This window comes from Procambarus clarkii, chromosome 26 (genome assembly GCF_040958095.1).
Source record: "Procambarus clarkii isolate CNS0578487 chromosome 26, FALCON_Pclarkii_2.0, whole genome shotgun sequence".
Classification (NCBI taxonomy): Eukaryota; Metazoa; Arthropoda; class Malacostraca; order Decapoda; family Cambaridae; genus Procambarus; species Procambarus clarkii.
In genome coordinates this window covers 46,349,528-46,363,713 of record NC_091175.1, presented here as the reverse complement: position 1 = coordinate 46,363,713, position 14,186 = coordinate 46,349,528, and the positions used below count along the sequence as shown (strand labels likewise).

At 46.0% G+C, this 14,186-nt stretch overlaps 1 protein-coding gene across 1 annotated transcript in view; it reads right to left on the bottom strand.

The window, feature by feature from the left end:
• The window catches only part of LOC123752976 (tripartite motif-containing protein 5-like), a 224,299-nt gene that overhangs the window by 175,853 nt on the left and 34,260 nt on the right, over positions 1–14,186 (bottom strand). Inside the window, exons 3-4 of the mRNA XM_069331407.1 lie at positions 12,741–13,442; positions 12,192–12,338 (exon numbers count right to left, since the gene is read on the bottom strand). Of these exons, the coding sequence (XP_069187508.1) occupies positions 12,192–12,338; positions 12,741–13,442 (849 nt within the window). The remainder of the gene's footprint in view (positions 1–12,191; positions 12,339–12,740; positions 13,443–14,186) is intronic.

The following is a 14,186-nucleotide window of genomic DNA, read 5'->3' as shown; positions in this document are numbered from 1 at the left end:
ATTTGCTTGGTTATGCTCCCTAAACGTTAGATCGTCGGACATCATTATTCCCAAATCCTTGACATGCTGTTTTTCTACTATGGGAAGATTCGATTGTGTTTTGTACCCTGTATTATGTTTCAGATCCTCATTTTTGCCGTACCTGATTACCTGAAATTTATCACTGTTAATCATCATGTTATTTTCTGCTGCCCAATCGAAAACTTTGTTGACATCTGCTTGTAGTTTTTCAATGTCTTCAGACGAGGTAATTTTCATGCTGATTTTTGTGTCATCTGCAAAGGACGACACAAAGCTATGACTTGTATTTTTGTCTATATCAGATATAAGAATAAGGAACAGTAGCGGTGCAAGGACTGTACCTTGAGGTACAGAGCTTTCAACGTTGCTTGGACTCGATTTTATCTGATTGACTGTTACTCTTTGTGTTCTGTTCGACAGGAAATTGAGTATCCAGCGTCCTACTTTTCCAGTTATTCCCATTGACCTCATTTTGTGAGCAATCACCCCATGGTCACATTTGTCGACCATGCCCTATAGCGAGAGTAATCTTTAAACTATCCTCTGGGACAGCCTCCAGCAACGCACTAATCTGCCACAGCCAGTCTTCCACCTGGCGGTTGTGTTCCACCTTATTAAGCGGCAACTCCATGCCTCTGAGTGTCGGCAGAGTCAACTTGGGAATCAGACTCATAATTCCCGGTTTGTGTGATGCGGGGCTACTGGAAGTGGTTAGGCCCTGTGGCTGGGGTATGGATTGAGGTTGGGGTTGAGGTATGGTGTGGGTGGCCTGGGGTTGGGGTATGGGTTGAGGTTGGGGTTGAGGTATGGTGTGGATGGCCTGGGGTTGGGGTATGGATTGAGATTGGGGTTGAGGTATGGTGTGGGTGGTCTCAGGTTGGGGTATGGATTGAGGTTGGGGTTGAGGTATAGTGTGGGTGGCCTGGGGTTGGGGTATGGATTGGGGTTAAGGTATGGTGTGGGTGGTCTGGGGTTGGGGTATGGATTGAGGTTGGGGTTGGGGTTGAGGTATGGTGTGGGTGGTCTCAGGTTGGGGTATGGATTGAGGTTGGGGTTGAGGTATAGTATGGGTGGCCTGGGGTTGAGGTATGGATTGGGGTTGAGGTATGGATTGGGGTTAAGGTATGGTGTGGGTGGTCTGGGGTTGGGGTATGGATTGAGGTTGGGGTTGGGGTTGAGGTATGGTGTGGGTAGGCTGGGGTTGGAATGGGTATGGGGTGGCCTGGGGTTGGAATGGGTATGGGGTGGCTTGTTGGAATGAATATGGGGTGGCCTGGGGTTGGAATGGATATGGAGTGGCCTGGGGTTGGGGGAAGAGTTGGTATAGGAATGGAGGTTGGGGTTGGTATAGGAAATGAGGATGGGGTTGGTATGGGAATTGAGGGTGGGGTTGGTATAGGAGGTGGGGTTGGGGTTGTTGTAGTGACGGATGAGGTGTACCTAGGTGTTGTGGTATTGGTGTTATGTGGGGTAGTTCCTGCTGTTGGTGTGGCTGTTCATGTTCCCGTTGAACAGGTTGCTGGCCATGTTCTCTACTGAACGAAGTGGGACGTCCTACCGTACTAACTGACGCCCCCTGTCCAGCTCCCTGTATGCCGTTGGTATGGCGTCGATGTTGTCCGTGGGGGAACCCAAGATGGCTCCCCGCACTCTTGGGACGAATCCTCGCGAGACTCCCCACTCATGTCAATAATCGTATCTGTACTGGAATGGGAAGATACCCTCGACTGCCCAGTCCCATGCAGAACCCGTCTCCTCAGTCCCACTGACCCCACTTGTGACGTCAGCTGAGCTACCTGAGCAGTCCCCAGTGGTGTCGGAAGAGGTGCTGTCCTCTACACTTCCACTCCCACTGGTCCCTACTGACTGGTCACTGTCGGGGTTAAACATTTCCTGAGATTTCTGGTGTGCCATGTCTCTTGTAACTACCCTTTAATATACCCTCGACCCGGACTCACTACAACCGTGATCTTACACAAATAAAAAAAATCACAACTCTTTTCCAAAAGAAAACCAACGAAATTTCCAAAATTCGGAAATACAATGATTAATCGAGAGAATCGTTGAAGTGAATTCAATGAATGAGCGTCTGCCCCGCACTCGTGTCTGACCGTTTAATAACCCGCAGTTCTATTACTGAAAGCTAAGTCCTTTACGTTAAAAAAATTAAAGAATTTAATTTATATAAAACAATTAAAATGATAAAGTAACTAACGCGCAGCACTCGTGATGGATTAATAAAGAATATTTACTGTACTTGAACACTAGACACACTTGAAGTGAACAGTGTGGCCACTGATGACTGATCCATAGCCCGTGTTACTTGGAACTTTTTGTTCCAGGTAGCGAATCTTTAACAACAAAACATGATGACTGATGGAGCGGGACCAGCTGTGCTGAAGAAAAACTAAGTCCCGCGCTTTTTCGCTTAAACGCTGAAAAATCACAATTTTTATTCTGAAGGGAAAATAACTAGTTTTACGTTAATAAACCGCTTTAGCGATTAATATAGACACCCAGGACATATATTTGCTTGCCAAAATTGAATTTTCACCAAAAACTGCGTTTTTACTCAAATGCTGGACTCTGCCGATTTTCTGCACCCGGAAAAAAAATCGATCACCCCAAATATTGCAAAACTCCCTTAAATCGCAAAAATGGGTTTTTCGTTCACCGATATAAATACGTTATTACTTAATACTGGCGATGTACACAGAACAATACTGACATCTCGGTCGGTTTCAACACTCATTAATTCAAATTTTCGTCAAAATCCGAGGTTTTCACCTCACTTGGACTCTGACAAAAATACAACACAATTTTCTCGAAAAATAACTAAATTCGGCAAAAATGTAATTATCACTGTTTAATGCCTAAGAACAGAATTACGTCCCTTGTGCGCACTAGAGGGTAATACTGGCCCAGAATATACATGAAACATGAAAATTCGAATTTTCGCCAAATAATCTGATTCTAGCCCAAGCTGGACTTAGAAAATTTTCCACCTACATTTCTACCAAAAAAAAAATTCTATGTCTAAAACCGCAATTCTACCATCTTACTAGTAACCTAGAATAATATCACTCGCATCGACTGGGGAATCCTAATGATACCCAGAGCATATACGTGCCCCGCAAATACCAATTAATTACAGTTAACGACTTTCCGACGTTGACTTAGCCGAAAACTTATCCCAAAATACTTAGAAATATTCCACGAACTCTATTAAGCATTTACAACAAAAATTACTATCCTTTAACATAATTCCTTCACTAACTATAGTGACCGACATATAGCCCTAAGTCCAGAGGATTAACAACGCTCTAGAAAAGCACACCTCTGACTTAGACTAATACGATAGGGAATATCAAAACTTAATGTACAGACTTAGCCTAATGCACAAGAAAAATACTGAACACTTGGGAAAAATTTAACAGGGGATTGAATTTAGGGGAAACAAAAATTGTTAATCTCTAGAACACACAAATAAAAGGAATTACTTTACATAAATTTAATTATACTTTATTCGAAGATACACTCGACTTAATCCTATCCTATAATCGCTCCTACCGGCTCGTCACACCGCGCCTAGCCTAGGGGTCTCGACCGTCTAGGTTCTAACAGAGCGACACGCAGCTTTCAGCAACAATTAAGACTAGACACGACTCAACCTCCACTAAGTGTGTGATCACTTAGTCGTTGAATCGCTGCTAGGTAGTTTACTAGTCCGTCCCTCGGAGGCTGCAACGCCCTTCACGGACTTACGTTTTTCCTAGCGTTTTGGGTCATCTACGAACGCTCTCGGATAAATCTCCTGGCGTCCCACAGATAAATCCGCCCAGACAGCCCACAAGGAACTGCTGTTAAGAGTATGGTGGCTCCCAACACCTCTGAATCAATTGCAATAGGTCGAGTAAGGTACCCAGTCCAATCAATTCGGAGCGGTCTCCTTAGCCAATAAATCTTAATAGCCTAACTTACTAACTAATCCTTAATCGTATCAGCCCGCACGACCCCAAGATTCGCCAATCCCCACTCAATTGCACTGTTGTGAGGCGCACTGCTAATCCTGGCCCACGGCCTGTGGCTGTCCTCCCTATCATCTACGCACGTGTCCGAATGGCTAGACGCATGAGCCTTTCAACAATTTCAAACAAAATTGTTGAAACCACCGCTGTGCACCATTGTAACATGGGGGATGGGTAGTATTCTGTACTTTGTCTCTTTTCGTAACTCGTTCTCTCTTTACCCCTCTCTTTACCCGTACTCTACTTTAAATCTCCATACCAAGGGACCCCAAAACTTTTACTCGAGTCGACTCCACGCCACGTGGTCTTAAGACGATTGACCGACTTAAGATTGTACAACCCGTATGACGTGATATAGACTTCTAGCAAAACCCTAGGGTCGCCTTTCTGCCGCCACCACCAGACCAGTAACACTGAGCAATGACCGAGGTCTGGATCGATCATGCCAATCAATAACTTTGGGGCTTGATCCCCACTAGTAATATATGGGAGGTTTGTCTTTTTATGTTAAGCGTGGAAATAATTTACAATCAAAGGGAATAATGACTTCTGATTCGGTGTTAGAATCTGCCCAACTCAAACTAGGCCACACTGCCCACGTGGTCCCGGACAAATCAAGTAAATACACAAAAAATGGAAATAATGAAAATGCAAATTACTAACTAATTAATTTATTCAAAATCTAAATAAGTTCACTCCCTAACCTGAACACTCCCTACTTGATCTTATCGGCAATGAGTTGACCTATTTAGTTATAACAACTCTGAGCAAACTTTACCTTTTTGGCGACCAGCTAGATGTTTGTCCTAAGGTCTTGGGGAGAGGTGGAGTGGACACCTGTCCCGGGTTGCTCCGGACACCACACTGTCCTCCCTCTGATGCTCCTCTACCCAGGAGACCAGAGCAGGGTATTGCTCCGCTTAGTTTACCAAGTTACTTAGCAACGCTTAAGTTTAACAACTAACCTCTGTTGCACTGAATGATCCAGATTGGTTGAATTATTTTAACTGAAGTTAATTACACAAGCATCTTAGGGAAGAGCTATTCACAATTACAAAATGGCTATTTGACCTTTGAGAAATTGTGGCCATGGAAACTCTGCTGACCTGTGACCTCAGGTCGTCCAAATTCTTCCGCACTGAGGTCTAGTCCTGGCTCATGACGTCACTGATGGTGACTTAACTCATTCTCCTAATAATTAGAATACTCTTGATATTATAACCAGTAATATTATACAATTTGAATGAAGACTAATTTCTCTAAATAAGTGAATACTATAGAATGATTCATTATACGTTGCTATGAGACAAAGGGTGCCAGCCATTTTGTGATCCCGACTTGCTAATTCCCAGGGGAATGCGCCTTGTGTTTCCAGGGTCAGGTCACTACCACTTGACTCCAATTTTCCCAAACTCCCATGTCTGAGATAAAACATTCTAGACCATTCCTACAACAGCTAGTTTGTTACACTGGACCTGTAGCTCCAGCCCCCCCTCTACTGGCATTGGGTAGGTGCTGGATTTATACCTCCAGCCCCACTCTACTGGCAGGAGGTAGGTGCTGGACCTGTAGCTCCAGCCTCCCTCTACTGGCAGGGGATTGGTGCTGGACCTGCAGCTCCAGCCCCCCTCTACTGGCAGGGGGTTGGTGCTGAACCTGTAGCTCCACCCCCCTCTACTGGCAGGGACGAAGGTGCTGGACCTGTAGATCCAGCCCCCTCCACTGACAAGGGGTTGGTGCTGGACTTATACCTCCAGCCCCACTCTACTGCAGGAGGTTGGTGCTGGACCTGTAGCTCCAGCCCCCTCTACTGGCAGAGGGTTCGTGCTGGACCTGAAGCTCTAGCCCCCCTCTACTGGATGGGGGTGGGTGCTGGATTTGTAGCTCCAGCCTCCCTCTACTGGCAGGGGGTTGGTGCTGAACCTGTAGCTCCAGCCCCCCTTCTACTGGCAAGGGGTTGGGGATGGACCTGTTGTTCCAGCTTCCACTCTACTGGCAGGGGTTGCTGCTGAACCTGTAGCTCCAGCCTCCCTCTACTGGCAGGGGGTTGGTGCTGGACCTGTAGTTCCAACCATCCTCTACTGGCAGGGGGTTGGTGTTGGATCTATAGCCCCAGCCCCCCCCCCATCTACTAGCAGGGGTTGGTGCTGGACCTGTAGCTCAAGCCTCCCCTCTACTGGCAGGGGGTTGGTGTTGGCTCTGTAGACCCAGCCCCCCCTCTACTGGCAGGGGGTTGGTGCTGGACCTGTAGCTCCAGCCCCCCTTCTACTGGCAAGGGGTTGGGGGATGGACCTGTTGTTCCAGCTTCCACTCTACTAGCAGGGGTTGCTGCTGAACCTGTAGCTCCAGCTCCCATCTACTGGCAGGGGATTGGTGCTGGATTTGTAGCTCCAGTCCCCCACTACTGGCAGGGGGTTGGCACTGGACCAGTAGCTCCAGCCCCCTCTATTGGCAGGGGGTTGGTGCTGGACCTGAAGCTCCAGCCCCCCTCTACTGGCAGGGGGTTGGTGCTAGACATGTAGCTCCAGCCCCCTCTACTGGTAGAGGGTTGGTGCTGGACCTGAAGCTCTAGCCCCCCTCTACTGGATGGGGGTGGGTGCTGGATTTGTAGCTCCAGCCTTCCTCTACTGGCAGGGGGTTGGTGCTGGACCTGAAGCTCCAGCCCCTGGTTGATGGGGTTCTGGGAGTTCTTCTACTCCCCAAGCCCGGCCCGAGGCCAGGCTTGACTTGTGAGAGTTTGGTCCACTAGGCTGTTGCTTGGAGGGGCCCGCAGGGCTACATACCCACCACAGTCCGGTTGGTCCGGCACTCCTTGGAGGAATAAATCTAGTTTCCTCTTGAAAATGTCCACAGTTGTTCCGGCAATATTTCTTATAGTTGCTGGGAGGACGTTGAACAACCGCGGACCTCTGCTGTTTATACAGTGCTCTCTGACTGTGCCTATGGCACCTCTGCTCTTCACTGGTTCAATCTTGCATTTTCTTCCATATCGTTCACTCCAGTATGTTGTTATTTTACTGTGTAGATTTGGGACCTGACCCTCCAGTATTTTCCATGTGTATATTATTTGGTATCTTTCTCGTCTCCTTTCTAGAGAGTACATTTGGAGAGCTTTGAGACGATCCCAATAATTTAGGTGTTTTATCTCGTCTATGTGTGCCGTATATGTTGTCTGTATTCCCTCTATTTCAGCAATCTCTCCTGCTCTGAAAGGGGAAGTGAGTACTGAGCAGTACTCAAGACGGGACAACACAAGTGACTTGAAGAGTACATCACAACCATTGTGATGGGATCCCTGGATTTGAAAGTTCTCGTAATCCATCCTATCATTTTTCAGGCTGTCGCAATATTTGCTTGGTTATGCTCCTTAAACGTTAGGTTGTCAGACATTATTATTCCAAAATCCTTTACATGCTGTTTTCCTACTATGGGTACATTTGATTGTGTTTTGTACTCTGTATTATGTTTAAGGTCCTCATTTTTACCGTACCTGAGTACCTGGAATTTATCACTGTTAAACATCATGTTATTTTCTGATGCCCAGTCGAAACCTTTATTAATATCAGCTTGAAATTTTTCAATGTCTTCAGCCGAGATAATTTTCATACTGATTTTTGTGTCACCTGCAAAGGATGATACGAAGCTGTGACTTGTATTTTTGTCTATATCTGATATGAGAATAAGGAAAAGAAGCGGTGCAAGGATTGTACCCTGAGGTACAGAGCTTTTAACTGCACTTGGACTAGATTTTATATGGTTGACCGTTACTCGCTGAGTCCTGTTTGACAGAAAACTGAGTATCCAGCGTCCTACTTTACCGGTTATTCCCATTGACTTCATTTTGTGTGCTATCACGCCATGGTCACATTTATCGAAAGCCTTTGCGAAGTCCGTGTATATCACATCAGCATTCTGTTTTTCTTCTAATGCCTCAGTGACTTTGTCGTGGTGCTCAAGTAGCTGTGAGAGGCATGATCTTCCCGGTCGAAATCCATGTTGGCCTGGGTTGTGAAGGACATTGGTCTCCATGAAATTGGTGACCTGACTCATCATGACCTGAATCACTCTCTCAAATACTTTTATGATGTGTAATGTTAGTGCAACTGGTCTATAATTCTTTGCCAATGCTTTGCTCCCTCCCTTGTGTAGAGATGCTATGTCTGCTACTTTAAGTGCATCTGGTATCTCTCCCATGTCCAAGCTCTTCCTCCACACTATACTGAGTGCCTGTGCTACCGGCACTTTGCATTTCTTTATAAATATTGAATTCCATGAGTCTGGACCTGGGGCCGAGTGCATGGGCATGTTTTCAATTTCTCTTTCAAAATTTAGTGCGCTCGTGTTTATATCAGTTAAATTTACAGGGGTTTGAATATCCCGCATAAAGAAATTGTCTGGATCTTCCACTTTCATGTTGTTTATTGGAGTGCTAAACATGTCCTCATACTGCTTTTTTAGGATTTCACTAATTTATTTGTTATCCTCCGTGTATGAACCTTCACTTGTACGAATAGGTCCAATACTGGCAGTGGTTTTTGCTTTTGATTTCGCATATGAGAAGAAATATCTTGGATTTTTCTTTATTTCCTGAATTGCTTTCTGTTCTAACTGCCTTTCTTCAGTTTCATATGAGTGCTTCAATTTCCGCTCGATTTCTTCAATCTCCCTATTTAAATTATTCCTTCTTTGACGGGAAATTCGTGTCTGCATAAGCAGTTCCGTTATTTTTTTCCTGTGTTTATAGTGTCGTCTGCGTTCTCTTTCTAAGTTGGATCTCTTTCTGGCTTTCCTCAAAGGAACATGTTTCAGACAGACTTGATACGCTTCCGAAGTCAGTTTTTCTATTCCTTCTGTAGGACTTATATTACTTAAAACAGTTTCCCATGGAATGTTTGTAAGTTCCCTGTTTATTATCTCCCAGTCTATCCTTTTATTATTAAAATTGAATTTACTGAATAGCCCCTCTCGCTTTATCAACGTTTTAGGTCTATTCTGAGTATTGATGGTCGTTTGCACTTCAATGAGCTTGTGATTTGAGTATGTGGTATCTGATATCGTATTGTCTCTGATAATGTCTTCATTGTTCGTAAAGACCAGATCTAGAATATTTTCATTTCTCGTTGGCTCCGATATCTGCTGATTGAGTGAAAATTTGTCACAGAATCTAAGTAGCTCTTTAATCTGTGGTTGGTTAGGTCCTGATAGATTTCCTCGTATAATATTATTGTTTGCTATTCTCCACCTGAGACTAGGCAAGTTGAAGTCACCTAGGAAGATAATATCAGGTATCGGGTTCTCCAAATTATCAAGGCTATTCTCTATTTTGTTTATCTGTTATAATAATAATAATATATAATAATAATAATAATAATAATTTTATTTAGGTAAGGTACATACAAAGAGATTTTACAAAGTTTGTTGGCTTTATAGATAGAGCTAGTACATACAATGCCTAAAGCCACTATTACGCAAAGCGTTTCGGGCAGCTGTTCTGTGAATTTGTTCTGTGAATTTTGTTCTGTGAATTCCTAAGCCGTTGCATCTGGCGGTTTGTATATTAGAATAATCGCTAAATTTATTTTCTCTATTTTTAATCCCAGTACCTCTACCACCTCATTTGTAACGTTAAGGAGCTCCGAGCATACAAGGTCTTCCCTAATATACAGACTCACTCCTCCATATGACCTAATTTTCCTATCACACCTGTATAGGTTATATCCTGGAATCCAGATCTCACTGTCTAAGAATTCCCCTGCATGGGTTTCTGTGAAAGCTCCAAATACTGCATTTGACTCCATGAGGAGGCCATTTATGAACTGTACTTTGTTGTTTGTTCTTGTTTTCAGTCCTTGTATGTTGGCAAAGATGAATGAGGTTACTCTATTAGTGATAGTTTGAATGTGAGACTTTTTCGGCAAGTCCATTATGCGTGGACATAATGAGTTTGTTCTGACCAGTACTGATTGTTGTAGGGCAGTTGCCTGTCGTAGTTGTAGTTCCCTGTCAGTGTGTAATTGTATCTGTAATTCTGGAATGCAAGTGGATCTGGCATCCAGTTCCATACACTCTCCATGCTCCTCCTTTTGAATTCTCTTTCGGTCTGGTACAAAAAATTTATAGAGTTTCCTCCAAATTCATTATACTGCTTGCCACTCTTTATGTAGCGTTCCGTGCCTTTCATGTGAAAGTGTGAAAAGCACGGAACCCTCGTGGCTCCCCCTCTACTGGCAGGGGGTTGGTGCTGGACCTGTAGCTCCAGCCCTCCCTCTACTGGCAGGGGGTTGGTGCTGGACCTGAAGATCCAGCCCCCCTCTACTGGTAGGGGGTTGGTGATGGACCTGAAGCTCCAGCCCCCTCTACTGGCAAGGGGTTGGTGCTGGACCTGAAGCTCCAGCCCCCTCTACTGGCTGGGGGTTGGTGCTGGATTTGCAGCTCCAGCCCCACTCGACTGGCAGGGGGTTGGTGCCAGACCTGTAGCTCCAGCACCCCCTCTACTGGCAGGGGGTTGGTTTTGGATCTGTAGACCCAGCTCCCCTCTACTGGCAGGGGGTTGGTGCTGAACCTGAAGCTCCAGCCCCCCTCTTCTGGCAGGGGTTGCTGCTGGACCTGTAGCTCCAGCTCCCCCCTCTACTGGCAGGGGGTTGGTGCTGAACCTGTAGCTCCAGCCCCCCTCTACTGGCAGGGATTGCTGCTGGACCTGTAGCTCCAGCTCCCCTCTACTGGCAGGGGGTTGGTGCTGAACCTGTAGCTCCAGCCCCCCTCTACTGGCAGGGGTTGCTGCTGGACCTGTAGCTCCAGCTCCCCCCTCTACTGGCAGGGGATTGGTGCTGGATTTGTAGCTCCAGCCCCCCTCTACTGGCAGGGGGTTGGTGCTGGACTTGTAGCTACAGCCCCTCTACTTGCAGGAGGTTGGTGCTGGACTTGTAGCTCCAGCCCGCTCTACAGGCAGGGGGTTGGTGCTGGACCTGAAGCTCCAGCCCCCTCTATTGGCAGGGGGTTGGTGCTGGATTTGTAGCTCCATCCCCCCTCAACTGGCAGGGGGTTGGTGATGGACTTGTAGCTCCAGCCCCACTCTACTGGCAGGGGGTTTGTGCTGGACCTGAAGCTTCAGCCCCCCTCTACTGGCAGTGGGTTGTGCTGATCCTGTAGCTTCAGCCCCCGTTTACTGGCAGGAGAGTTGGTGCCGAACCTGTAGCTTCAGCCCCCCTCTGCTGGCAGGGGGTGGGTGCTAGAACTGTTTCCAGCCCCCCTCTACTGGTAGGAGGTTGGTGCTGGATGTGTAGCTCCAGCTCCCCCCTCTACTGGCAGGGGGTTGGTGCTGTACCTGTACCTCCAGCCCCGTCTACTGGCAGGGGGTTAGTGCTGGACCTATAGCTACAGCTTCCCTCTACTAGCAGGGGGATGGTGCTGGACCTGTAGCTCCAGCCCCCCTCTAATGGCAGGGGGTTGGTGCTGTACCTGTAGCTCCAGCCCCCCGTCTACTGGCAGGGGGATGGTGCTGGACCTGTAGCTCCAGCCCCCCCTCTACTGGCAGGGGGTTGGTGCTGTACCTGTAGCTCCAGCCCCCCTCTTCTGGCAGGGGGTTGGTGCCGAACCTGTAGCTTCAGCCCCCCTCTACTGGCAGGAGAGTTGGTGCCGAACCTATAGCTCCAGCCCCCCCCCCCTCTACTGGCAGGGGGTTGGTGCTGGACCTGTAGCTCCAGCCCCCCTCTACTGGCAGGGTGGTTGGTGCGGGCATTGTTTGGGAGTTTGTTGGCAGTTTCAAGGCTTCAGTCTCTTCGAACCCATCAGTGGTCTGTTTTGGTTCACTGTCCTCCTGGATGCTTTCCCGGTAGGTTGGTGGAGTGTCACCCGCTCTCTGTGCCTCTGTGAGGGGCCAGGATCCCGGGTTCAATAGAGGATCACGGGTTCAATCACCATGCAGGCCAGAAATGGATCCCATGTTTCCTTTCACCTGATGTTCCTGTTCACCTACCAGAACATATTTATCCAGGAGTTAGACAACTATTTTAGATTGCATGTTAAGGAAAGTCAGTAGTTGATCTTGGGGAACCTCGATAAACCTAAGAACAGGCTTCCTCTCCTCAAAAACGCAACTCAATATCTTGTGATATGACCTATGAGAGGAAATCAGAAACTTACTGTTAATTGCTTCTGGTGGATCTCTCCAGTGATTTCCTGAACTTTATTCATGATGCTGGAGGCTGAGTCTCCCAGGTGTACGGGGTCAGCTGTGGCACCTGTCTCTGTGGTCGTCATCTCCAGGGCCTCCCTGATGGTCTCCTGCACCTGTCATTACCAACACAAACATTAATGGCGGAACCTGGACTATAATGAAGCATCAGGCTCTGAGTAAAGTAACTGGACTATAATGAAGCATTAGGCTCTGAGTAAAGTAACTGGACTATAATGAAGCATCAGGCGCTGAGTAAAGTAACTGGACTATAATGAAGCATCAGACTGAGTAAAGTAATTTGACAATATAAGTAATGTTTTTCTACACTGACCACAGTGTAGAGAAACACCAAGATGACAGTTGACTTTATTAATAAAAATGTTTCAGGTGTTAGAACAAAAAGTTTTCTATATATAAAGTCTACTCTCATCTTGATGTGTGTCCATGTCAAAAGTGTTTATAGAGGCAATACTACACTCAGTTGGGTGAGAACAATGTGACCTTCAGCAGCGTACCTTCACTGAGGTGTGGACAGTCTTGACATCTGGGAAGAGTTCCTGGCACTTCCGGAGCCAATTTTCTACCTCCATGTTGCATTGGTCAACTTCATTGATGGTCATGAATACTTCCTGTGCTGTGTTGACTGTGTTGAGGCTCCCCAACATGGCCTGCAGCTGAGTATTCCCTTCCTCTCCTTGTGTTGTCATAGCCACCACACTGGTATCCTCCAGTTCCAAGAGTTTCATTGCTGACTTATTCTGCTCTACCAGAGCATAGAGTCTGTCTTGGAGCTGGAGGTGATGAGTCTTCCAGTCCCCCAGCTGCCCCCGGTACTTCCCCAGCTGGGACAGTACCTCTTCACAGCTAATAATGAGGTGGCTGATGCTGCTCATCTGCTCCTGCACCAAGGAACGTAATGTCTTACTGATGCCTCTGGCGGGACCTTCATAAGGTTTTGCTGGCACTACTTCCTCAGTTGTTAGCTGGATATTTTTGAGTTTCCTAACTAAAGCCTCCACAGCATAGCTAATTGGGAACTGAGTAGAGGCTGTGGCAGCGTGCTCGGCACGGCAGCTGGGGCAGGTCAGCTGACCATTCTTGATAGCATTGTCAATACACTGGCAGCAGAATGTGTGGCCACATGGCAGTGTGCGAGGTCGTAGCCGATTGTCGTCATAATCGTTAAAACACACTGAACATTCCTCTGGCTTGTTATCCTGTGGAAAAGAATATTTAGTTATGCTTGATGTATTTACAACAAAAACTAATATTACAGTACTTTATTTACTAATACAAATTACATAATATTTTTATACATTCTTTACATTAGCTATTTCAGAGCAGGGTTAATATTACTGACAGATTAACACATTCACAGCAAGGCCAATATTTTTTATAATCATATTGCAGAGTATGGGATAATATATTTTGGTAACATACTGCAGCAGCAGGGCTGCTTGTAAGACGTACCCAAGAGTACAGACTAACAAAACCCGTCCTTACTTTATTATGAATAATGGAAGGAAATGTATGTATCGTATGTGATAATGGGGGAAGGACCAAGTATTCTTAGTCTAAGTTGGACAATAAGTACACTGTGGGTTACATCTTAACACATGGGTTTTATTGAACAACTCTGGATTATTTTACACTTACTATGGGAACACACAATTACGTTACAGGACTGTTGAGATTGAGTGATACTCTTCACCAAACATAACCATGATGGATAAATTGACTATTGGTCTCACACAAATCTGGGCTTAGTCGATTTGGTGGTGATAAGACCACCAAATCTTATCTATTTGATTTATAAAGTACAGTATATATATATATATATATATATATATATATATATATATATATATATATATATATATATATATATATATATATATGTCGTACCTAATAGCCAGAACGTACTTCTCAGCCAACTATGCAAGGCCCGATTTGCCTAATAA